The sequence below is a fragment of the Centropristis striata genome, chromosome 7 (genome assembly GCF_030273125.1).
Source record: "Centropristis striata isolate RG_2023a ecotype Rhode Island chromosome 7, C.striata_1.0, whole genome shotgun sequence".
NCBI classification, from domain to species: domain Eukaryota; kingdom Metazoa; phylum Chordata; class Actinopteri; order Perciformes; family Serranidae; genus Centropristis; species Centropristis striata.
Window position 1 is genome coordinate 24,179,855 of NC_081523.1, and position 27,625 is coordinate 24,207,479.

The following is a 27,625-nucleotide window of genomic DNA, read 5'->3' on the forward strand; positions in this document are numbered from 1 at the left end:
CGCAAAGTGGCACCATATGTAAAAATGAAACATGCAAATTAAAAGTCTTTTATTGACATTATCGTTTCTAATGTTACTTTCAATAAATTGGTTTTAATTTTAATCGGGTTAGGTTTAGATGCCGTTTGCATTTTGTAACATATATACAACATCTATAACTGAACATTTAAAAAAAACTCATCTTAGGCTGAGTTTTGTATCATCTGAATCTGTAAAGTTAGAAGAGACTGTCAAATAAATGTAGTGCAATATGCGGTATCCTCTGAAAAATTGTTAAAAAGAATTAAGTGGCAATACAAGGACCTAAAGTTGTACAAATGTTTAAATAAGAATATAGACTGGTAGCTACTTCCCTCAAAGCAGATTATAACACAAGATTGTGGATTTAAATAGTTTATGGAAAATGTTTTTTTAATAATGTGTATCCTTATATAATAAATCATATAATATCTATTGTATAATATCTATTTATTATAGATATATGTTTTCCTATAATGAGCAAAAAATATTTTTTCGTAGTTATATTTATCTAGGCAGCTGGAGTGTGCCTGCTTTAAACTAATTTATATTAATTAGTTCAACATTACATTTAACATTTCGTCACTGTTAAAATAATCGCCTAAATCATTTTTTGTCAATTTTTTTTTTTTTTTTTTTGCCTAACTCATCTCCTCATGACGCTGGCCACCTATGGTAAAATCGCCTACATCCTCAGTTGATCAGATCATGTGATTTTACTCCTTTAAGATCATCACTTCTTTGACAATTTGCCACATTCATAGGCATCAGATAAGAACCCAGCAAAGAAGAGCTAGAGGGAGATTGTTTAGTTATCAGTTTAGTTTATCAGTGTTTTATTGTTGACACTAATATTGGTAACACTTTACTCTAAGGTGTCTACATAAGAGTGACATGAGCGTGTCATAAACATGACATGGGATGTGTCATGAACATTAATGACACTTTGAAGTAACATTAATACACGTGATACTTGTCATGTCATGTTTCTGACAGGCTTGTGTGACTCTTATGCAGACACCCTCAAAATAAAGTGTTACCATATCTTGCTTAAGTCACAAAGGCATGTTCAAAAAATTGCCTAAGTCATTTATTTTCTTAAGTTACATAATTTACACACAGTGTTATTACTATGCCAATAACCATCCTTTGTTACATCCTTTTTGAGTGAAATTATCAATAAATGTCATATGTGAGTGACACTTTTGGTGAAGTTTTTTTGTGTTTCCTGCAAAACTTGAAAAAAGAGTTAGGCGATTATTTTAACAGGGTGATGATTTCCTAAGAACTCATAATAAGTCGGCAGGGAAAACACACGTTACGGGACGAAGCTGTGATACTGGGGCAGCCATGTTGGATCTGCTAAGAAGTGACGTTCTATGAGTCAGCCGTCCTGACCGTTGAGCCGTAATGGCGTCAGTGGCGCATCGGGATGACCGTTGGTAATGAAAAGCTTCAGGGACGAGGGCGGACTCACGGGGACGGTTTCCGGGTTTCCCTTCCTGGGCTGGGACAGCGGCAAGAGGCAAAAAGCTCCTGGTGATCAACAATAATTCAAAGTTACACTCAGGTAAGGCGCTACTCAGTGGTTTGTGTCTTTTCTTAGTTTTTTACAGAGTGTTTGAATAAGACGGAGCAGGGGGAACAGGACACAGCGGAGAGTCAGTTGAAGTCAGCTGGCAACATGACACCAGCCGCCGTAACAACTGCTGCTGGATAAAGTTTGACATGTAACGTTAACAAAGTTTCAGTGCTGTAATACTCTCAAATTCGGTTTATCAGACACGTTTTTAAAGTTAAAATCACAGTTTAACGAGCTACGGTATTTAACTGCGTTCTCACCAGTGATAATGTGATTGTCCCTGTTGATGTTTGGTGAACTCAGTGAGTGTCTGTCAGACTGGGTGTGGTGGACATCCAAATGTTTCAGACACAGAGGCCTTCACACACGTTTCACTCTACCCTATCCACTGACTGAAGATTGATTTATCAATTATTTTACCTAAATATTCAAGTAAATATTTCCTCCTCTTCATGTTTTCCTAATAGTGATGAAATCACAGTATCTTTTTTTGAAAACACACCCTGCTTGTGACCTCATTTATTGTCCCATTGTCCCAGCTCATAACTGCAGGGGACTTCTCTATACTACATATTCCTAAATGAGCACCATATCAAATCTGCATTCAAAGCACTGACTTCCACAAATTTCCTGTAAATCTCTTGTTTAACATTCCTGACCTCTAAAATCGCTTTCTAGCATCTGATTAATCCTTGACCTTTTGATTGTGAAGGCAGTTTTGCACAAAATAAATTTTGTGTTTAGACAACTTCACAATAACAGTGGGAAACAATAACATATTCTCTTTATGTGACTGTCTCAGATGTGGCAGAGGGCCACTATTGAAGAATTATCATCCATCTTTGCTTGTGTTTTTGGCTCAGTGAAAACATGCATATTTCACTTCCTTTCTTGCTGAGTGGTGAACACTATGGGCACGATGGCAGACTTTGTGAGCTGTAATCTCAGGCTGGCAGCTGCCCTGTACTTCAGAAACAACTTTTTGGCTGGACACAGATTTGCCTGCCGTTAGAAGGACAACATCTCTTGGTACTTAAAGACGTCTCAGGCCTGTGATCCAGCACCTTCACCGCTTTCTGACCTTTCCCCTTCCTGTGACCTTATCTTATGCACAGGAGCGCCGGGGAAGACATCTGTCTGACACTATAAACTACAAGGGGATGTTTCCTCCCGTTTTGCTCTGTGGTGTGAATGGAAAAAGAAAACTTGATTCTCACTGACAGACCCAAGTGGACCTGAACTATTGTGTCAGAGGTTTGAATGATGATGTTACCCAGCAGGAGACCTTTGTTGCTAGAAACAAACGAGTGAAGAACTGAACGTACACAATGACTTTGATCCCTACACATACCAGATTTATAGTGATAACATTGTCATATTTGACATTTGATTTACTTTCATCCTCTGTATACTGTAGTTAGTCAAGTTAATATGTTGGCCTTTGCTACATTTAGGCTTAATGAGGCTGCGATGACTTCAATTTAGGGCTGCAGCCTCTGTTCATTCTCATAATTAAATAATCTGTCATAACAATAAGTATTGTAAAATTGTTCTTTCTGGAAATTCAACTAAGAATAATTTATAGATATAATAACTGAATAAAGGAATGCTTGATTCTAGTGAATTTAATATGTGACAAATCAAGGCAGATTATAATATTTGAGACAAAATATTTGCATGTCCAAAATAGCTGTAGATCTGTCCTCATTTTGCTAATTGATTTCTAACATAATATTGATATTAAGAGATATTTAAATGATAAATACCTAGGTGTTTACGGCATGGCAACAATTCTTCAAAGAGAGATTTATTTTGTTTTGCAATATTTACATATTGTCCAATCTTAAAGTGTCAATTATTTTTTAGAACAGTTGTGTTGTATGCTACATGAAAACAAAAAAAATAATCAAAAAGAAGTCTTTAAAAATGTCCTAGCACTCAAAGAAAACATCTTTAAATTACTTGTTTTGTGTGACGAACGGCCCCAAATCAAAGATATCAATATGATATAAAACAGAGGAAAATGGTACTTCCTCACATGAAATAAAATGGAGCTATTTATGATGGAATTTAATTTTTTTCATGTAGACATTGTCGTACTGTACGGCAACAGTGTGTGTAACATTGTGTTGTAATAACATTTGTTGCTGTATGACTCCCACTTGCTTTTAGTCATTTCCTCTGCTGTCCCCATCATCATAAACAGTCCATCCTGTGCTTTAAACTTTGTGTGTGTTATGAACAGGCCTGCTGGTTTCCTCTTGGTTGAAAGGCTTTTTCATTCCGCTTATTGTAGTTTTTTTCCACAGTGTTTCTCAAACCGCTACTTAAAAACCAGTATCATATCTTTATTACTGTTGCTCATAATCATTACCTTTGGCCCCCAAGGGCTACTTAATTACAGTCAAGCCCCCCTTCTTTATGTGTGTTGTTGTTGTGTGTGTCTTTGCATGAGCCAAACATCACTTTATTATGCTCAGTAGCTTTAGGGTCCCTGTTGCTGTGATCAGTTGCCAGTAAATTACCATTTTTGTTGTTGTGCCACTGAGTTCACTTAATCTCCACGGTGTGAAATTATTGTTTCAATGTTTCCAATAAGAGCAGAAAGACTCTAATCCATGGAGAGGGGGTGTGCGGACCCTTGACACTGCCTGTCAGGAAGGTGAATAGTTCTACCAGCACTGTTGCCCCTTTATGGCTTCAATCCAACCAATAAATCAACTGTTAATGCATTACAGTACATGCCAAGAACTTTGGCTTTACTAAGGTGGCATTTTTCCCTTTTGGCCCAAACAGTTTAATCTCCCCCACGTCTGGCCTGTTGATAGCTGTGTGTATGTGTGTGTAAGCAGCTCAGCAGCCCCGCCGATTAAATGGCCATTATTAAGAGAGTATTATTGAAGTGTGCCTCCTGCCTGTCTGTCCTGTAGTGTTGTCTTTGTGATATTACAACTGCGATATTGGAACGGTTTAATTAATCTGCTGCCAGACTAATGCTGGTTCCCACAGAGCCTGTTGAGGAATAACACTTGGGTTGTGTGTGTGTGTGATACTCATGGACACGCCTGTGTGGGCTGCTACATTAAATTAGATGTTCATTAACAATGAAAGGACATTTATTATGTTCTTTTGTTGTGTTTTTAGAGCTGAAATTAGGTGAAAGCTAATGATTAAGCCAGGCTAATGTTGTAGCTCTAGGAAGGGTTAGGCCATTACTTTGCTCCAAGCCTGACTTATTCTTTAAAGCCATATTTTAGTGTTTTAGTGAAATGTCTCAACTGCTATTAGAGTTGATTTTATCCAGATATATATTCGCGCACAGAAGATCCTAATGACTTTCTGACTTTTTCTCTCATACCAGCCGATCAAAGTTTTATCCAGTGAACATCTACTGGATGGACTGCCACATATTTTGTACAGAGATTCATCTCCTCCAGCACCGCCATAACGTTTTGTTTTTGAGAGAAATGTTCTGACAACTATGGGATAAATTGCCATGGCATAGGCCTAGACGATAAAGTCAAAATCATGAAGAAAATTACTGTTTGAATATTTTAAAATCTTTTTTAAGGCCTCCTTGCCTGTCCATTTAACTTGCTTAACCTTTTGACCTCTCCGGCCCTAACCTGGCACCCCCCCACCTCATATTATGGGTCACCCCCTTGCTGCCCTGACATGTGGTCGGACGTGTATGTGGTCAGGGGTGAGGCACGTGTTCTCCCTCCTCCCCATAGCTGAGCGGTTGCTGTTAAGGAAAGGCTTTAGGAACCAGAGGGATAAACAGCTATTGTTCACACTGCGGGCCCGGTGAAACCACCCTGTCAGTATGAGGGATCTCTGCCCACTTTCATGCAGATACTGAGGCACCCCCGACTACCATCTAATAGATTTAACAGTGTGAAATGGTTCCCCAAGTGTCCACGACTGTGCATTTGTCGCATGCCAATGAAGAAAGGGCAACCCAGGTTCCCATGCCACTTCTTTTCCTTCCAACTAACATTACATAACCAGAGTGCATCTCCGTTTGGCAGCGCACGGTAGCCTGCTTCTTTCTAATGCTTATCACACTCCACCTGTCAAGGGCCAGTGTGTTGGTGATAAAATGGAGCCTGTTCTTCCTGCTCAGTCATTATGTAGCTAATTTATCAAACAGGCTTGTTGCTCTGTCGTCTGCTTGGGGTTATAGATTGGGGCAGGGGCACGTATGAGACAGTTTAATGGGAGTCTGGGAACACACTTGTTGCCAAGGGCCCTTAATCTCTGCGCCTTCCGTGTGATAGTGTTAAAGAACATTGTAGCCGTCAATGAAACGTGGACTCAATGTACAGAGTTGGTACCATTTACAGTATAAATATGCTGAGGTGGACTTGTGATGTAATTTGTTAACTGTGGGTTTATTGTCTGTCTAATTAAATTATGGCTATATGGATTTCTTGCCAAGTCTGATTTGGGGTGAGCAATGCAACGATATATACCAACAGACAATATGATTTTGTGACAGTATTTGCACAGAATTGCTTAATAATCCTTAATGTAATTGTTGTGTTAAAGCACTTTGTTTTGTCAGGTACTTAATTTGCTCAATTTACCAAAAACCCACACTCATGTTTGGGTATTTTATCCATAAACACATAAACTTCAAAGAATTGGCTACATCTTGTAATGTATATCATAATCATGATATAAAACTGTAAGGGTACTAAGAGAACGCAGATCTCAGCCAAGGCCATGCCCATGTTAGCGAAATTGAAAAAAAAAGATCAGATCCAAAATTCAATGGGTTCCTCCTTGACTCATGGTGCATTCTTTAACCAAGTTTAATGAAAATGGGGCCAGTAGTTTTCCGTAATCCAGTTGACGAACAGACAAACAAATTGAGCTGAAAACATGACCTCCTTGGCGGAGGTAATAATATTAGTAAATCAAAAGAAATTTGTTCAAACTAAACAAAGGAAGCTTATCCTACCCTGTGTGTGTTGGAAAGCAACATTGGCTGGTTGCACAAAAGAATTAACATTATTATTTATTTGGCATGTCATTCTCCATTGAAAAAAGACCAAACCATGACTTGACTTTATTGGTACTTATGGGTTTCTCCTCGTATGTTGTGTGATTGTTCAAATCTGATCTTTTACTGTGGATAGATGAACCTCACTTTAAGAGAGAAACCCACGAGAATAATATCACTATGTGTGAGCTTAAGCATTCGTTACGGTTTTAGAGAAAATATTGACTGAATTCTTGAGAAAGATTTAAATCTAGATTAATGTCCGGAAGAAGCTTTTTACTGCTTACGATTTATCTGATTTCATTAATCACTTATTTTTTCCACTAGCAGGCTCATCAGACGTTCAGTAAAGAGCAGCAATGTCTCAGTCTGGAGAGAAAGGGAAGGTGAGTAAAATGCTCACATGTTCCTACATTACAGTTTTTAAACTAATCCATGACAAAGTATTCATGAGGGGTTTGTAAGGCAGTGGTGATTAAGACTCGTGGTACTTGTAATCTCATGCACACACGCTTACACAGGCATCCAGATAGGATATCCTGTATAAATGTTTAAGTGTTTCATGGCTAGACTTTATTGCCCGTTTTCTCATGATATATACCATCATCAGTCTCACTCTTGTACACTCACTTGCACCTTTGACATCTCATAAAATGATGAAAAATGTCACGTATTGAAAGAAATGATTACTAAAATGTAGGAAATCACACAATAAAATGACATAATCACTGTCCCATTAAATGTGATTCATTACATATTTTAATGACTACTTCAACACTTTCTCATTATTTGCATCTTCTGACCCTTTTTGTCTTGTTGTGCTCTCCAGTTCCCAGATGCAACAGGTTATGTAGGGTTTGCCAACCTCCCAAACCAAGTCCACCGAAAATCTGTGAAAAAAGGGTTTGAATTTACTCTTATGGTTGTAGGTGAGTGATCAATCTTTCTTTTACTGTAGACGGTGGTTTCTTTTGAGAATTGAGCTTCATTTTTCATTCTCTTTGTTTTTCAGGGGAGTCTGGTTTGGGCAAGTCGACGCTTATAAACAGCCTGTTTCTCACTGATCTCTACCCTGAACGCTACATCCCTGGTGCTGCAGGTATGCTCACATTCACATGCAAACACGTACACACAGTGTAATAATGGAGAAATGTCTGCTGCAATGTCTCCAGCAGCGCATTACTTCAGGAGGAATGTTGGGAATGCCTTACTCTCAAAATATGACCCTGCCCTTCTTATGACTTGACTTAGATTAGGACTTGTTCTGGCTTGAAAACAATTATCCAGGCCCTCCCTGCTCTGTTTGTGCAGATAAGAAAAAGTGTAGCTGGTTTAGGTGACAAAACCTGTGATTTCATTTTTTAAGGTGTATCCATCATCATGAAGCTCAGTGGCTTGTGAAAGCACAGCTCAGACAGGAATTTTTAGGATATCTACTTAAGTCAAGTCAAGTCAAACTTTATTTATAGAGCACATTTAAAACAACCGGGGTTGACCAAAGTGCTGTCATAACTGTGATATCACAGTTGCAGGAAATAAGGTAAAAACTAAAATACATAAACACAATGCAACAATAGAATAAAAAAAATAAAAATAGAATAAAATAAATAAAAATTTTAAAATTTGAATAACATTTTGTTTTTTGCCAGATGTCCACTTAAACTTGATTAAAAGCCAGGGAGAAAAAAGTGTGTTTTTTAGGGAGGATTTAAAAACCTCAAAAGATCCTGTAGATCGGATGTGCCAGGGCAGGTTATTCTAGAGCCTGGGGGCCGCTGCCACAAAGGCACGGTCACCTTTGGTTTTAAGTCTGGTTTTAGGGATGGCCAGTAGCAGCTGATTGATACTTAAGAACCTATGTGTCTCTCCTGTTATTCCACTCATCAATTATTCTTAACTCCACTCAACAGAGAAGATTGAGAGGACGGTGCAGATTGAGGCATCGACTGTGGAGATCGAGGAGAGGGGAGTAAAGCTCCGCCTGACCGTGGTCGACACCCCTGGATATGGCGATGCCATCAACAGCCAGGACTGGTGTGTTTATGTGCCGTGGAGGAGTAGGGAGTGATAACTTGGGACATGTTTCCTGTCCAGCGTGATCTCTCATCCTTCCCTCCTGTCCTCAACAACCTTTCTCAAGTTTTATCCCAAACTCCCTATTTCCTCCCTCTGCATTCCCTGTGTGTGTGTGTGTGTGTGTGTGTGTGTGTGTGTGTGTGTGTGTGTGTGTGTGTGTGTGTGTGTGTGTGTGTGTGTGTGTGTGTGTGTGTGTGTGTGTGTGTGTGTGTGTGTGTGTGTGTGTGTGTGTGTGTGTGTGTGTGTGTGTGTGTGTGTGTGTGTGATTGTCCTGGCATAGCCTGCGTTCACTATAGGCTCTTTAACTAGATAAAGATCCGTTAAGTTATTTGCAAAAGTAGGGTTTTAACCAATTTATACAACTGTAGTGGCGTTTTTGCTGCTTAACAACAAAACAAGACACAAATAAAGACATTATCCTTTCTATAAGTTAATTTTTGTTCTGCCAAACAGATAATTTAATGCTTTCATTAGGTAAACACTGTCTTTATCACATTAGTTAATCAGTCATAAAAAGGAGGTGTGAAAATAGCTTATTTCCTGTTTCTTGCTGTTCTAAAATGGTGAAAAGTGATAAGGGAAAAGCTCTCAGATAGATGATGAGCGTAAATAACAAGATGTAAACTTGCAAACTCTGTAATTTCACTTTGACCGCATGTTTTTTCAAATGTTTCCCGTAGAGTTTCTCAGCTCACAGAGAAACATAAACCCCCTGAACTGAATTTAACCCATCCATCTAATCAAATAACTGGGATGCAGAATTTTACAACAGAGATTTATCTCCTCAAATATGAAACTAGAGTAATTGTGGGAGTCCAAACCATCCTTCCTCCTTGACTTCTTACTTGACGTGTATGATTTCCTTTCACTGAAACTGACAATGTCATTCTCTGTGTTGATGTCACAATAGTGTTTACATGGTGGTTTGGTGTGATTATGGAGGCTTACTTCTGTTTCCCTGCCTGTTTGTCTTTGATGTCAGCTTCAAGACCATCATCCAGTACATTGACAATCAGTTTGAGCGATACCTCCACGACGAGAGCGGCCTGAACCGAAGACACATAGTGGACAACAGAGTGCACTGCTGCTTCTACTTCATATCTCCATTTGGACACGGGTAAACAAGCATACTCTGTCTGAAGTTCATAATATTTCTGGCCAGCTGTGGTTTACTCCTTCTGAAACAAGCTGTAAAGTTATATTTATTATTTGGCTTTATTTTGTTGTCACTTTTGTCAAACTGTTTCCTCCTCTATCCTCTGTTTTCCACTGTGTCATAATTGTTTTTGTCTTCTTTATAATCTTTTTCTTTTCTAGTCTAAAGCCTCTGGATGTGGAGTTTATGAAGGCCATTCACAGCAAAGTCAACATAGTCCCAGTCATTGCCAAGGCTGACACACTGACACTGAGGGAGCGGGACCGCCTCAAGAGGAGGGTGGGTTTAATGTCTACACACACACTGTAGCTGCTCTATACAGTATAATATAATCGTCTTTCCCCTGATTTGAGTCTGGGCACAAGTGAAAAGCCGGAACCTCAAAGCAGGATGTTGGGGACTTTTGAGGCGTATTATCTATTTGTTTTTACCCCATCTAAAGTTCTGTGGTTTAGCCATTAGAAAGTGCAGCTCAGAATAATACATCCATCCTTATTGGCAGCCTGGTGTGTCACACATCCGCGTGTTCTTTGTGAGAAACCACACATGTACTTCCCCGTGTAATTGCATTGATTTATGTCCAACACTTTGTATCCTTGATGATACCGCCAGATTGTTTAAAAGTGAAGGGAGGGACGACATAAGACAGGAAACATAAGAAACATAGGTAGGAAAACAGTGTTTTATGTAATACGGAGGCAGCACATCTCATCCAGTCTCAGCCCATCCCAGATACTTCCTGTTGGAAGTGACCCAAGTGTCTGCCTGCCTGCACGCTCCTCAGTTTCCTGCTGTCCAGAGGGGAAAAGACACAGTGGTGCAGTATATACCTCACTGATACGTGCTCAACTGATAACCTCTACTGTACTTATCTAAACACTTCATGGCTTACACTGGAGATTGCCATGCTTATTCTGGGCTTTAGGTCTGGATTCACAATAGCTAAACCAATTAGTCAACCAGTCGAACAATTAAAGATGAATTGGTGACTGTTTTAGTACTCCAATAAGTATTTTATTCGTTTTTCAAGAAAAAATGACACATTTTCTTGGCTCCAGCTTCCAAAATGTGAAGCTTTGCACCCTTGGCTCAGGGACTTTGTGTTGGGCATGTTTCTGACATTTTATAGGCAAATGATTAATCGAAAAAGTCATTATCAGAGTTGCAGTCCTTGTTCAGAAAAAAATGCGGGCAGTGTATAGGCCATTGTTGCAAATTACTTCTTTCGTCACTGTTTTTAATTGAAAAGTCAGCCTGTCTCCCCACCTGCCTGTTCGTGCCCAGACCTCCCACCTGCCTCTCATTCAGGTCTCGGAGCCGGTGGTCTGGCAGGGTGTCAGGCCTATTGGAGTCCAGCTCCGCTCTGTTCCCGTCAGCAGCCAGTCTGCTTTGTTCGAGGCTCTCACAGTTGGATTGCTTGAAATGCTGATGCAGCATCTCAGGGAGACAGAGTAGTTTCAGGACACACACACAGTCTCTCTCTGGGAATTAACTGAGATAACAACATTTCACATGTGCTTTATTAGGAAAAAATGCGAACTCAGTAACTTCAATTATTCTATATTTTCAACAGTAGTTGTCTCAGCATTAAATATGACATTTCTCCATTGCATTGTCCTTAAAGGACCTGTCAAATGAACTTAACTCTGTAGAACTGTTTTGTGTTTTGACCTTCTGCAAACCTTCTGGGTGTTCCTCTGGCACTTCACATGAACAAAACCATGTTTCCTGCCACCACTGACCCCCGCCCCAATCTACAGAAAAACCCCAAGCTTGTTGTCTCTCTGATCCAGTTGGCAGCGTGCACTACTGTAGGTCAGCTGATTACAGTTTATACACATATGTTTTGCTTTCCATTCAAATCCCTGACAGACATCATATGCTGTAAAATGTAGCACCAGAGTGGGAAATGATTAAAGTGGGACAGCGGAAATACTGTAACATTATCACTCTGATCTGGTCTCTTTACTGCTGATCTGTCCTCAACACTATCTGCCCAACAGAGTTTATTCACATGCTCCGCTAAGTGTTCCCTTAACAGACATTTCCCTCTGTACACTGAGGAGCTGCTGAGTACAACAAAATGGACAGAATCACACACGTAGGCCCACAAATGCAATACCTTATGTTTTCTAAGTCTGGCAGTATAGAAAACATGTTTATTTCTAAACTCCTTTTATACACAGGTCTTTTTTTACTGGTAACACATACACAAAAAGTTTTAATTCACTTTAGTTAGACTGTCCCTGATGATAGTGAATTCCTGGACAAGCTATTATTGTCAGGAAATGCAGAGGGTTAATTGAGCTATCTGCCCCACATTTAGAAACGGCACCATGTGTCCCTAAAGAGGGCACATTAGCTTCTTTTGGGCACACTCAACTTTTATCTTCATCCCAATTTGTAAAAATAAGTATGCTGCAGTGGTGCTTCTGTGCAGTCTGATTGTGTGGAGGATGCTAAGTTTTGGTCAGTTTATTTAAAAATGTCTAAATGTTTTTTTACATGCAAATGTGTTTTGTCCCAAAAATATTCAGTTGAAGCTACGACTGAAAGTGTACTGTAATTGATCTTTATCAACTAAATAAGTTGGTTTTCACAGCTCAACAGCAGGCTCTGTGTACATTTAAAACACTGGTTTACAGAGCAGCTTCTTTGACCAATAAAACAATTCTAGTAGAGGTAGACTAACAATGGATATGTGCCTGCATGATGGGTGGAGACTGCATAGCCATTGGCAACTATCAGACCCGGTTCTACCAATAATGGGGATTTGTATAACATCCTATTGGCGCCAGTTAATTGGCCAAACCTGATTAATCAGTTGTTGATCTCTGAATTCCAGGGTTTTTACAAAAAACACCAAATATTGAAAATGCGCTCCTAAATTTCCTGCCTTTACTGATTTATCACAGTAGTTTGGTTTCTGCTGCGCTCGTAAATGCAGGCATTGTAAATGGTAAGTGTCACAGTAATGCTCATTCATCTCTTTAAGTGTCTCTCAGGAGAACAAATGTATCTGGCTCGCGTATTTGTTGGTTCGATCAGATAAGTTGAAGTGGCTCTTAGGTATACGTGCCTGAGTCCTTCCATGCAGTCCAGAACAGTGTAGCGGGGCACCAGGCCTTCCTTTGAGGTCAGAGCACCGGCAGCCAAGAACCTGCCACAAAGCAGAGTGAAGGAGGATGATTGATAACCCTCAGCGTTTCTCCCACACTGTTTATTAGTTTGTTTTTTCGCAGGGTACTTTCTTTCTCACCGTTTGGAGCCATTTGTCTTTCAGTAAATGGGACCCCCCCTGCTCTCCCAAGGCTCGTCCAGTCCTTTCTCTTATTATTAGTGGGAAACAGCTTGTACAAAACAATATAAGTTTCCTGCAACGTGTCAAAACTGTTCCACTGACAAGACAGTGTTGCCCTGCACAGCTCAGTCTCACAGACAAAGTTAACAAACCTCCCATCATCCAGCTTTCATCCGCTTAGTTCTGCTCACTTCTCACTCAGTCCTTCCTCTCCTGGCAGTGCCTCACTCGGTTGCCTCTTACTTTCTTCCTCTGACTCTTTGTGTCCTCTTTTTTTTAAAAATTTGCTCTAATGCCAATTTCCTTCACCGGGGTCGCTGTGGTCTCTAGCTCATAAGTTGCCCCGAGGAGGGTATATTGAGGTACTGATCCTCTCAGTCTGGGACCTTACAGTCATATCCTGTGAAGGGCTTTAGTCTGAAAACTGCTTTAGTTGGCTGTTTTCTGTTGAACATAGAGGACCATACACGGCTGGTTTAGACTGGATTACTGATGGAAGCAAAAACATACAAATGGCTACTTTTGTCTGAACAGAACAGTACTTTGTGTTCAATTTTTTTCTACACCTTAAATGATTAATCAGTTAGTCATCTCCATACTCATTTCAGTCGTTTTTGTCTCAAGTTCCCTTGTTCCAATTTCTCAGTTGTGATAATTTGAGATCTGCTATTCTTGTCTTATGTGGTAGTTAACTGAATATCTTCTGACAGTAAGACTGCATTTACACCAAATCAGGTGTTGCGGTGAAGACGGCAGTCCTCCTATTCATTTGAATGTGGGTAGTGTGTTCAGGCAGCAGTGGCAGGGACCACAGGGGAATCCAAAAAAGCAAAAAAAGAACACAGCAGATCTGCAGCAAGAAGTTGAAACAGAATTAACTTTTGCAGGAGCAGAACCAACATCTTACTAGTGGCCAATCAAGTGACCAGCAATCAGACGAAGAGACGCTCACAAGAGTCACCAGTTGTGTCCTTGTTGGTTTATTATTATTATTCCATTGGTTTGCGTCCATTTGTTTGAGTTCATAGACGTTGTGCTAATCACTGCAACGCCTAATTTGATGTGAATGCAGCAAACTTTTAAAACCACAATTTGAGCTTTAGGAAATTGTGAAAGAATAATTGATTGAGAAAGTAATCAACAGATTAGTCGCTATTCGCTAATGAATAGAAGCTAATTTCACAAGCTAAAAATGTATCCAAATATTTGTACAAAATTCCATTAGTATGGTTTCCTTTCCAACAACTTATTACAATGAAAAGATAGCAACATTTTATTTTTGCCACGGACCTCAACCCCAGTCTATGTGATATATCTCTATTTTATTTTTATTTTTATTTTTTTTGTGAAAACTAAAGGCTGTTGTGTTCACAGACCTCTGGCTCAAGAGATAGCTAGAGAACCCAGCTCCTCTTCTGTTCTCGCCAAGGCTGCAGACAATAGTTCAGCCCCCTTTACTCCCTTCTGTTTCTTCCCTGATCTCCTCTCCTTCTCTCAGCTTCTTGTCCTTCCCTGTTCATCTCCGCTAAGCGTTTCTCATTTACTACCCTCCCTCCCTTACATTTGACCCGTCAGCTGCCATATTTCACCCCCGGCCGAGGCACTGTCACAGTTTTTCCCTCATTGTCTGGCTTGCTGTCTTCTCCCGCAGCCACTCTTATACCATTCTATACTCCCGCTGTGAACCAGCTCTACTGCCCTCCTGGGACAAATTATCAGTGCTGCACTGCTTGTACTGTCCAGTATTGTCACCAGGTTTTTTCAAATGGCAGCAACAGAAAGTGAAGCAGTTTTAATGTCAGCAGTCAGATCAGTTGAGCTAGAAAAGGAAATAATGCATATAGGTATAGGCAGCTGATCTTTGATAAGTGCTTGATACTCAACTCCATTTTTAATATTCCTTCTTTATACATGTCTAGCCAGGCGCCCCATGAGTAAAGGTTGAGTAGTGATTACTTCACTGCTTCTGTGTGTATTTGTGCGTATGAGTCCCTGGTCAGTTTATGCGCAGTCCTTTTCCTGCCAGTGTTTCAAACACGCGGATATATTTATTTTTCTGCCCTCCAACGGTCATTGTGCCTGGCCATGCTTCACGTCTCTGCAGATTTTAAAACAATAAATATGCGTTTCTCCTCATGGAGTGAGCAGCTCTATTACACACAATCATCTGTTCTCGAGTGAACAAAGTACACGCCTGCTACAGTAAGAAAACAGCAGGTTTCCTTGTTAGAGGGCAACCTGAAAAGATGGTTTCCGGATTTTGCTGCTTTGCTGATTTGATGCTGCTAATGAGTCACTTTTTTGCTGTTGATTTTACCGTTGAGACCCTTTGATTAGCAGACCAAGTCACAAAGACCTGATGTGTGGCTGAAATGCTAAACTCTCACTGTCCCCTTGTAAATCTCACTTTACATGAATAGCTCGATTGTTCCTCTCCATACTCTTTGATCAGAAGGAGAGGTGGGTGGTCTTAACTGTACTAATACTCAGCCCAGACAATAGCAGTGTGGGTGTTTGTGCGCGAGTGCGTGCAAGTGTGTTGATCACCATAACTCATATAATGCCTTTATGTTGCCATGGTTATGGTGACTTCCTCTGTACTTTCCATTAGTGCCTCCTGTTAGAAATCCAGCTGTTCTTGCCCGGTCTGTTCCAGTCTGGACCGTCCACTCAGTCTCAGTCTCAGTCTCAGACTCTGACTGAATATATCTGGAATGTGTTTCTGTGCATGCAGGCAAGTGTCTTTAATCCTGTGAACAGAAAGGTATTGTTTCCCCTGGTGCTGCTGCGTGTCAGAGTCTGTGCTGTACGGGTGCTTTTTAGCAGGAGATGATATTTGAACAGTCGGAGGGATTTGCTCTGTAGATGGTCTGAAGGTCATTCTCCATCTCTGGTGATCCTCTGGCCTCCCGCAGCTACAAAGCTCCGCACACGTAAACTCTATTCCTACCCCTGATGCCAGATTATACCAGTTCACAAAGTGAAGCAGCAGTTTGCTATGCGTACATGAAAGTGTGTGTGTGTTTGTGTAGGAGGCTGGTATGAGGTCTAAATCCCCCCCGACCTCCCCTAGATCAGGTATTGTCGAGGCTCCCTCACCCCCTCAGACTCCCTGCAGGCAGGAGAGAGCCGGCTAGTTGAAAGGCATTTCCTGGAAAGAGAGACGCATTTGTTCTCATGTGTCTTACAGTTAGCAAATTAAGTTTCTAGTAGTAGGAATCAGCTTTTTCTTTTCATGTTCCCACATCTCTGATGTTTGTCTTATAATCTTGTAATGAGGTATGTAATATGTGTTGTTTGAAATATTAATACCAATGACGCACAGCTCAGTTCTCTTCACCCAGTGTAAATATTTATATGTCTTTACAGATTCTCTAAAAAAGCCACACTGATGCCTCGTGTGATTAAATTGTAGCCTTTGTTTAATAGAAAACTCTTATTTTGTTGGCAGAAGATGGTGGAGATGCCAGTACTCATCACAGTACTTTGTTCTTTATCCAAAAATGTGTTCACCCTTTATTTTATGTGGGAAGAGACCATATTTCTGCTTGTCTAGAACTCCTTTTTTTTTACCTATTTTTTGGCCAAACAGTTGGAATTCATCTTATCAAGCAGTGCTTCATTTTTTTTCTTTAGGTTTGAGACAGACTGAGTTTGATGCTTTATGCAGCTGTGTTAGAACAGACTTAAATATTTCATATTTGAAGCATTGTCTACTGTCCCGGCTACCACTTTGTGTTCCATCGTGATCCTCTGGTCGTCCACCAAAAGCTTGTTGGATTTGCTGATATTGAGGTTCGGGTGCTTCTCGTTGCTCCCTGTTAGTCTGTACGTAAAGACAGCATGTATATAAATGGCAATTATTCACTGGAATCATACATGTCAATATAGTATTAAGTTACATTTAGCCAAAAAACAATTTGATACCTTTTTATTAACTTTCTTCAAAGTCCTCACTGCATATATTATGAGTCTGGACAGACAATAAGCGGATGTGTGGGTGTCAACTGTATAATTTCCAAGCACAATCAACATTTAGGAAACATTAAAAACAATCAGGAAAACATTTAAACAAGGAAATGAGCATAAAACCATATACGGAATAAATGTTTCAGGGCTTTCTGCCGAAGAACAAAGTAAGCAGTCGTTTTATTCACCAATATGCATAGTGACGCATAGTTGGACCTACAGGAGTCTCATAAGGGATCGAGAGCACTCAGCAGAATGGATTTAATGCACACCATGGCCAGGATTTTCCTTTAATAAACTCTGCATTCTTGGAAAAAGAGGGCCCCTGTCCCTGAAGGTGTTTTTTCAGTATGAAACAAAGTTTCAAAGCGACTGAAAGCTGATCAGATCGACTACTTATAATGGCAGTGATGCAGCGTTTCATTCCCATGGCCACTCTGCAGAAACTGGCAGTCAGCTGTGAGGTTACATAAACGTTACGTAAAAGTGCCGCTGGTTTCATCGCTCTGAATTCTCAATGCTTGCTCTCCTCAATCAGGCTTGATTAGTGTCGAGTTGCTTTTTGAATGTTTTGTTCAGTGGATTTTTTTCTCTCTCTGCATTGTTGATTTCCCTAAGAATGCTCTGGTACATGTTTGTACTTCCAAGTATTGTTCCCTGTTAGAGTTTTAGTTTACTGGATACAAACAGCATGCCTGGCCAGAGGAGGCTCAGCTAAACAATCACAACTGTGTTATTATTGTGCGTGCGGTTACCTGTTGAATGTTCACCACAATCCCCTCTTTTGTCTCATTGCTCTTTTCTTCAGCAGCTATTTGTTTTCTGCCAGTGTTGGTTGTCCAGGAATCATTTGTCATTGCAGGTGTTTGAGTCATTCATATTTTTGTGGGTTTGCTTGTGAACAAATCCTGAAAATATTATTCCCTCATCAGGTTGATGTGATGAAACAGTTGATCCTCGTAATGATGGGTTTGCACCCTGTTTTCTTTTTTTATCATTGGAGGTTTTGGTTAAACCTGCTGGGCAGTTGCAGAAAAACTGCTTAGCCATGCCTCCCACGGCTTCACCCTGTATAATTATATCTATGTATAGACCTGTGGGTATGCTATATTTGGGCTACACATAACCGCTGCAGCATATTTAATACTGCTATTCCTAGAACTGAAAGAGCCTGACTTTACACTGGAAATACACGCTTCACCTGCAATTTATCTCATTTCTAACCTATTTTCTAGCTGGACAACTTCAGCCTCCACCCTCTCACTTATCATAACTGCCTGACATGACGAAATATTTCCACACACAATGCTTCATATTCAGCGATGTGAGCCAGAAACATAAGGCGATAAACCTTTGGCTTCCTTTTCTAATTAATACGGAGGCAGAGTCCTGCATGGTATTGTTTGTCCGCTGCCCTGACAGCACTGACCGGACCTGCACGGCCAACCATAACAGCACAGGCAGGGTTGGGGGTGGAGGTGGTGTATTATGGCCGGACAGGATGGTCATAAAATCAAAATGGCTCCCACTGCCAACATCTGCATGCCAATGAAAATACACAACTTCGAAGGAGTAGTAGGAGAGACTGGTGTAACATTGAGGATTACGGCGTACATTGTGTACAGTAAATCAACAGGAGACTACAGGGATTTGGAGCAGGCAGTGATTTTGACATGTTATGATCCCTGAGAGGTCTTGATTATAGGTATCAGGCTGAACTAAGCACATGTTACGGAACAGAATAATTCAGGTAAACAGCTATTTTGGAGCTTTTGGCTAACCGAGCTCTGGAAACAGATGATGGCAGACAACAGGCTCGTGTTTGTGTGATGACCAGATATTGTTTCTGGATATTAAATGGTAGTTTATAAAAATGTCTTCTGTTAACTGGTTGATTACTGGTCAATTTTTCCTGTTTTATCACATTTTTTACTTCTATCTTATCTACTTGTGTGACTGGATTTGTTGTTTGTTTCATTTTTTCCTGCCATTGTGTCTATTTTCCCATTGAGTGCCGAGTTTCCAAAAATTCTTCATGCTCTGCCCCACCACACCAGAGCGATGTTTATCCAGATCGATGTTCGACAGATCTGTAAATTGTGTGAGTGAATGAGAGAAAAGGAGGCTCTGGTCCTGAGTCACGATCTCCTCTGAGTCCCGCAAAGCCTGTTTGTTTTTAGATCTGCCCCAAAACAATACCCGAGTCTCCCCGCACACACACTATCTCACACACATTGCGCACAGAGCTCACTGAGAAAACAAGAGGCAGCCATAACAGGAGCTGCACTCTGTAGGAAAACCTGCGTTCACTTCCCAGGCTCCTGGCTGACTGACCACTGTCCTATTATACCCTACAGTACATGAAAGTCCCCAAAAAGTCAGGAAAACAACACTTGACATTTTTTGGCTCCATTACATAAGACTACATTGTAGATTTAAAAATTCTGCTCTGGGGAAAACAAAAGAAAATACACCTTTGATGTTTAGAATAATAAATACTGACATCTGTCCCAGAGGTAGTGCGGAAGAACGCTCCTTTGTTTTAACTTGTTTCTTCACCGGTCGGCCTATGAATAAAAGAGGGTGAGAACTTTGTTTCAGACCCAGAAACACACACACAGACCGTTATTATTTTTCACCTGTCTACCCTTTCCGTCTCACTCCTCTTTTCCTCCATGGGGGGCTTTAATTAAATGTGTTGCTGCCACAACAGGTACTCACTCAAACCCTCCTATTAGTCTATAGAGCTCTCTTACCTCGTGTTTATGGAACAGAGCGGCAGCTGTTATTTTGCCCGTATGACTCACAGTTTACTGTGAATACACGTTATATATTTATATAGAGAGTGCTAAATTACTGAGGCCTATGCCATGTTGGAATTGGCTGTAGCTTTCACTGACTTTAGATTCGGATTCTATTTTCAAAGTTTAACTTAAGATAACCTAATCTAGAGTACTCTACAAGAACAGATGCATCGTATGGATACAAAGGCTTGTGCCAGTTGGTTTTTCCTACATTGATATTAAGGCAACTTTAACGTATTTCCTATAAGAACTAAGATGTTATAAAAAATAACCTCTGGACTTTGCATCCTACTGTGCATGTTTCTGGCATGTCCACCCGCTGAGCCCTGTTAGCCCCAAGTGATGTGAATTTTAAATCCTTAATTACAAACTAGTATGCAGTATCCATGAATCTGATACCCAGCATCTCTGTTCTTTTACCCACATATCTGTTTACCACAGCTTTGGTCTGCACTTCATAAGAGTATTTAACATGATAAGTATGATTTGAATTGTGATATTAAAGATAAGATGGAACATGATGCTGTGATCTTGTCACACCAAGCACAAACACATGGAGAACAAGAGAACCATTGTTTGAACTGGGAGGATATTGAGACTATTCAGCATCTAACAACAAAATTATCCAAATTAAATTATAATGTATGTCAATAATAATTTAATAAAAGATAATCTTTTTTTACATACTACATACTACTACTATTACTTAGAATGTTATTGTTAAGGGAAATAAAATATTTTAACAGTAGAAATGTGTTAAATACAAGATGTTGTGTTTTTCTTTGATATTAACATTAAATCAAACATGTTGGCATTTTACTGGTGTGCTGGTACGTAGCTCCTTCCATTGCCCTCTACACTCGCCAATCCTCATAATCCTATCATCTGTGATTTCATGTAACGAAGACTGGACGTTATGAATATAAAAACAATTGCATAACTTTAAAAAACTAGAACACTACATACATAATGAGCATGTACAACATCAAAAAATAGCTTGAATGCTAAAAAGTACCAAAAAAGTTTTACAAATGGAGATTAATTCCATCAAAACATATTAAGAAGGAAAATGGTTATTGTGACAGTGAGACTCCAAGTGGTTTATTCCTATATCATCAACTTCTGGACTGTTTGAGGACAGATTGATGATAGAAAGTCGAGTTGAGCCTCTTGTAGTCTCTGCAGTGTCATCTCTACAGTGTTCAACAGTCAAGTTTTCCCTGTGCAGTGGGACATATCAGGAGGTCACCATGAGGTCGCGACCCTGCCGGCTCACCCTGTGTTTCTCTTGTTCCCAGATCCTGGACGAGATCGCAGAGCACGGGATCAGAATTTATCAGCTACCTGACGCCGACTCTGACGAGGACGAGGAGTTCAAGGAGCAGACCAGAGTCCTGAAGGTGAGAGAGGGACACACAGCTGATGTCGGCTGATACTGAATTAGGACAGACACTTCCCTCTGCTGGTTTAGTGATAGATCCCATTCTCCTCATATCCATCCTTGCTTCCTTTCACTTCACCTCCTCCTCTCTGATACTTTTATTTTCCATATGTCTGTTTCTCTCTGGGGATCCTCTGACCATTATCTTCCTTTTTTCAGGCGAGCATTCCTTTTGCTGTGATTGGCTCCAACCAGCTGATTGAGGTGAAGGGGAAGAAAATCCGTGGTCGCCTCTACCCCTGGGGAGTTGTTGAAGTGGAGAACCCGGAGCACAATGACTTCCTCAAACTACGCACCATGCTTGTGTGAGTCTCCCTGGCAACAAAACTGCTTTAGTAATAGGATTTTCAGAAGGAAAGTCTTTTATAGCATTGACAGAACTTTATCCTCATTAAGCTGCTTGTAAAAGTCCCCTAAAGAAACAGTTTTCTGCAAAGCTCTACTGCCTCCTAGTGTGTGAAGAAAATATTGCATGTCTGTTGCAGGACCCACATGCAAGACCTGCAGGAGGTAACTCAGGATCTGCATTATGAGAACTTCCGCTCTGAGAGGCTGAAGAGAGCGGGCAGGTGAGATTCTGATTATACCACTTAAACAGGACATGAGCTGCTCTATTTCAAGTTTGTTTTTTTAAACTAATGTGTTTGGTTTCTCTGCAGGGCTGTGGATGAAGATGTGGTGGATAAGGACCAGATCCTGTTACAGAAAGAGGCCGAGGTAGGAACACACACACACACACACACACACACACACACACAGCTTCTTATCTTATTTTGCGCTATACGTGTTATAAGTTGGTTCATCCAGTAACGAATAGATAATTGTAAATACAGGTGTGCAGACACAAAAAATTATGAAAGGATAGGTTTGGATTTTTTCAAATTCATGTTGTTGTAATATTTACACAGAAATATAATTCCTGCTATTCTTACTGGCTAGAAGTGCTGCCTTCCTAATGCAACTGTACTGTCAGAAATAGTGGGAAAAAATCATCAGTTGCATTGTGTGCAAAAAAAAGGGAAATTGTAGCACAGTTCTATGTGAAAAATGAATACTAGGCAACAGTGTAATTTTAGTACACTATCAAAATAAACTCATTATATATATGTAGATATGTGTTTTGGCGGGCTACTCTGAATTTTGGGTGGCTGTATCACCATTTCATTTTGAAAACTCAAAGGCACAATGAGTAAGATTTGTCCATTGCAATTTTTAAACGCAGCCTTCAAAGTGGGCCTCATTGTATCTTAATCAATGCGGAAAAATATGTACGAAAAAAGTAGTGCACGGTATATGCCACGATAGGTCAAATACATTTTACCTACATAAACAGTAAACCTCAGTGAAATTATGGGAGAGTATGACGGTATTTAATTTGACTCCAATTCAGTTCAATTTTATTGATTTAGCCCAAAATCCCAAATCACAACTTTACCTTGAATCACTTTACAGTTTGTACAGCATACGCCACCCTCTGTGCTTTGAACCTTGTATGAAAAAGCCTCATGCAAATCCAACAGTATGGCCCTTTAAATCCCTGTGGTATGAACTTTATCTCTCCTTCAGCGTACATGTGGGGCATGTGCGCTACTGTATTAAGGCAGACAAAGCCTATTCTTTAAAAACACACAATGATCTGATTACCTGTGTGCCCTCAGTACAGTGTGTAGTGAAATGTAAATGCAGACTCAACCAGACTGTGTAGAAAAACTGCCTTGTCATCTTTGCCAAACATAAATCATTATAATATTAACATTATGGCCCTGATTGTACTGACTGTCAATTCTTCAGTGTTCTGTATTTATATATTAGATTAACGTCTCATTAACTTTCCCCCCACTGTCTTCCATATGTATTGTTTACGTTTTGGGCCATGGAGCCTGCACGTCACCAGGCAATAACCTGTTTCCTGATTGCTCCTGATTGGCCTATTTGTGTTGCTGCTGCTGTAGTGAGCGGGCGGGGTCCAATCAGAATTGTTTGTAAACAATGTGCCCAGGCAGGATATGCCATCACTTCCTGCCTGGATGTCCTGGCCCAGTTTTATGGTGGGAATGACCTCAGTAATGTGAGGAGCTAAAACACAAATCTGGAGAGACAGTGTTGTGTTTGTTTACATTGTCAGGGGGGCAGATTACAATAACTGATGCTGCTGTACTTATTTTATATACATGTATAGTATGTACTATACTTATTTAGTATATATTATATACTATACATGAAAAGGTAACACCTTTTCACAAAACCCTAGTTTTCTAATAATTTCATAGGAAGGACCTTATAAGTAACCAATATTTCTTTAGAAAGTATAGTGTTTTATCATTCTGTATTTATTGTGCTCAATTAAATATTTTAAACTAGTTGGTAGCGTCAGTGCACAGCAGTTCAGCTGTCAAACTTGTCTCCCTGTGTAGATATAAATTGCAGGTATACGAGACATACAATAATAACGTTTCCTATAAAAAATAAACATTCACATAGCTTTCAATAGATTTCTGTCAATATGTGCAGTTGTGCAGTAGTTTAGTAAAAAAAAACAAAAACATCTGTTTTTTTTCCTAAAACAGTTAATATGAAGTCGTAGTTATTAGTCATATGAAATATGCAACCACATTTGATGTTTTTCAGTCTATCAGTAAGAACTATAAGTTCGGGCTTTCAACAGCTGTAGAATAGCCAGGTGCTACACTCTGTCGCTCTATATACAGATTAAATTTACACAATTATTATATTCCAAACAAAACCAGTCAGGAAACCAGATTAACCCTCAGGGAAGGTTGAGCGCATTTTATGTGCTTTTCAATTCTCATTTGTTAATAGTTTTGGCTGTGTTCATGCAATTGGCATGAATTGTGGCAAGATTGTGTACTTTATTTGATCTTGCTATTTCCAGCTCAGCTCCTGCAGTAAGGCTAAAATACACTGTGTACAAGAAATAGTTAAACTCTTAAAGTTGAGCGCGTAAAACGTGCCATTGAAACCCATTCAAAATACAATTCTTGAGCTCACCTACGTTAAAGCATAATACATGCATTTGATTAAATCTTGGTGTTAATATGGGCTTTGGCCTTGGAATTGATCATTTTTACTACTTTCCACCAGATTGCGTCATTTTGACCATATTCAGCATATAGAGAAAAAAACATGTGATTTATACACACAATCCATACACACAAACATGAACTGCTTCAAATAAATAAAAAAATGGATCATCTTGAATCACATCAAAGATGCAGCCATCTAGAGAGACATGACAAACTCATAACAAAAAAGTTATTTACACAGCTCTGATTGCAGCCAGGTCTATAAAAATGGTGGCATCATGACAGAAACCTGCCATAGAAAGGGTTACAATATTCAAAAATCAATTAGTGTTTGATAGCAATAATTAGGTCAGATGAAAGGGTAAAAAATCAGTACAATGAAAGTAGAATATTATAATGTACAATATTTTTTGTGTGAGTATTTGACACTGCACAAAAAGTAATAATGCAACAAAATTAGTGTTGCTGCTAGTCATTGACAAGTTCCAGGCTGTAATACTTCTTCTTTTTTTAAACTTTGCATTCAGTATATTGAAAATAATTCATATTTTCTGTTTTGTTTTTCTAATCTAAAAACATGGTGGTATTATGACAAAAACATGGCATTTAAAGGGTTAAAATATATTTAAAAAAAAACAATTTGTGTTTGATATCAATTATTAAGTCATATGTAGGTGAAAAAAAATCTGTACAAGTGTGCATAAAACTTGAACAGGCCCTGAGAAAGGCTACATGATTCATTTGAAGTCATGTTTTCAGCCACAAGATGGCGGTAAACATCATGCTGGTAATAGTGATCATTTTAAAAGCTTTACTTCCTCGTTATCTGTCATAAAGACTTTTCCCTTAGTTCATTCATTTATTTATGAGCCCGTTGTTACCTTCTCATTAACATGTATTTACCTTTCAACCGTTATTCATTCGACATTGATTTTATGCTTCATTCATTTTTAAACACTTTATTAATTTGCTACAACAGTCCCTGTGCCGATATAAATATATTTTATATTTCTATGTGTCAAGACTTATTGATTTACTCTTCATTTGATTCAATAATGACAATCTGCAAGCCTCTGTTTGCAACTCAGATTCCAAAAAAGTTTGTTCAGTTCTTCAGTTTGTTAATCAGCAATAACCTGCTTCCTGATTGCTCTATATTAGCCTGTTTCTCTCTGTAAAGATTACACTTCTTTCTTGGAAGTTTCTATTCAACTTAAAGATTAAATATTCCTTTGTGTTTGTGAGAAATGCTCATATCCATTAAGCTAAATAAACAATCAAAAAACACATTAGATGATCTGAGAAAACAAACAAACATCATCACAAAGCTGAAAAGAGGATCATGAGAAGTTGATAACTTGGACATCTGGTTTTCACAGGGCGCGGTGATGTTATGCTAACTAGGCAGAATATAAAAGTCAATGTTAAAAGAAACAGAGACACATTTGCTGTTTTAAGCTTTTTGTTTAACTTTAAAAACATGTTAGGACTTAAGCTATCCACACTTAGTGCTGTTTTTTTAATTAAGTTTACTCTTAAACGCTCTAGTGATTCTCTGAGTGATTGTCCTGGTTACTCAGGTCATCTTGCGTTTGTGTTCCAAGCAAAGATCTATTAACTACTGGATGTTTTGGAAATATAAAGTCTACTGAACTGAGCAAATGTTGCTTTTTTTCCTTCTCTCTTTAGCTGAGACGTATGCAGCAGATGATCGCTCAGATGCAGGCGCAGATGAAGATGAAATCAGACGAGTGAAAACATTGCAGCAGAAGGGAAACAGAGATCCAAACCCCTCCAACATAAACACACACACACACACACACACACACACACACACCTGGTCCTCCTCTGAATCCATCCGTGCCTGCTGTCACCAGGCGTCCAGGTATCCAGGATCACATCATCTTTATCTTCGCACCACTTCTTCTTCTTCTTCCCTCCAAACATCCATCCATCAGCTGTTCAGGAGCTTCTTGAACATCTTGTCAGGACTCCTCTTACAATCCACACATAGATCTCACTGATTGTCCTATTTTTTATGTACTAGTTTGAGTCGGAATGGGCAAAATTTGATAAGCGTGAACACGAAAATGTTTAATAGTGGTTGATCATCATTGACATATCCATTATTTAGTCTTTGATCTTAATTATGACTCCACAGAGCTGCCAGTGACAATGGTACTAAGAATTTTTCGCCAACACTATCATGTTTACAAAAATATGTGTAAGTTATGCATTTTTCTCCAGTCCAAGCTTCAGATGGCATCATTTTTCATGTACTTTGCTATCAGGTTATGGCTGTTTTGAACATATATTAACTTAAAAGTGAAAAACTGTTTGCTTCTCATGTTTTCTATTTACTTACGAGTGAGTAATTTCCTTTACCTCTCTATGGTTTCAGACCTTCAGTGCCTTCAGCGCTTAAGTCTAATAATAAAACTATACTACTACAAAAACTATAAATATTACACAGTGAAATGTAAGTGTGGTTATGAGTGAGATAAATGTCCATGCAGAGAACAAGGTACACTCTTTTGTCGAACTATAAACCAACGTTGCAATCCTAATTGTAGGGTTTTATTTGACTTATAAGCTGAAAGCTTCTATGCAAGTAGTCAAACTAATTCTACATTGTTATAAAGAGACACAAGCGGACTTAAGAATCATGTTATAGTTGAACAAAGGTGCCATGTTGTTAATGTTTTTGTATTTATAAAGAGCTGCATGATCTTTATTTAATGCCAGTGCCATTTTACAACTACAGACTGAAAACTAGTCACACTATCTAGTTTAGCTTTTAAGTCCATAACCTAATGTTTCCGTATTTTATTCATATGATGTCATTTAATGTGTAAAATGTTCTCTTTGTACACTACATGTGCAGCTTTTAATCATACTTTATTTGAGCTTTCCCATTTAAAAAATCAAATACTTTAATATTTAACAGTTAAATGTGTAAACGCTCTGCAGTTCCATCTAACTCTGCTGTCTTTTATGTGTTGTTGGCATTATTTTGTTTTCCTGTCTTTTGCTCTTTTATTCTCATTAAGACACATTATTAATATTTCTTAACCATATGTCAGTAAAGACTTGTTCTTAGGCATAAACTTTTTTTGTATTTCTCTCTGAAATAAAATTTGTTTAGAGAAAAGCAAGCTGAGAAGTGTGGATTCTTGACATGTAGAAAAGATGATGGAAATAAGTATTTATCATTGAATTTTTTAAA

At 39.2% G+C, this 27,625-nt stretch overlaps 1 protein-coding gene across 1 annotated transcript; it reads left to right on the forward strand.

Annotated features, from left to right (window-relative positions):
• The first annotated feature begins 1,501 nt into the window (after positions 1-1,501).
• zgc:63587 (uncharacterized protein LOC393431 homolog) lies at positions 1,502-27,550 on the forward strand. Its single transcript, XM_059337273.1, has 12 exons — positions 1,502-1,588; positions 6,939-6,994; positions 7,438-7,537; positions 7,621-7,707; positions 8,519-8,642; positions 9,667-9,801; positions 10,002-10,119; positions 21,213-21,314; positions 21,515-21,660; positions 21,841-21,924; positions 22,015-22,072; positions 26,089-27,550. The coding sequence occupies exons 2-12, from the start codon at positions 6,968-6,970 to the stop codon at positions 26,152-26,154; spliced, it is 1,047 nt and encodes a 348-aa protein (XP_059193256.1). The 5' UTR covers positions 1,502-1,588; positions 6,939-6,967; the 3' UTR covers positions 26,155-27,550.
• Positions 27,551-27,625: the final 75 nt, after the last annotated feature.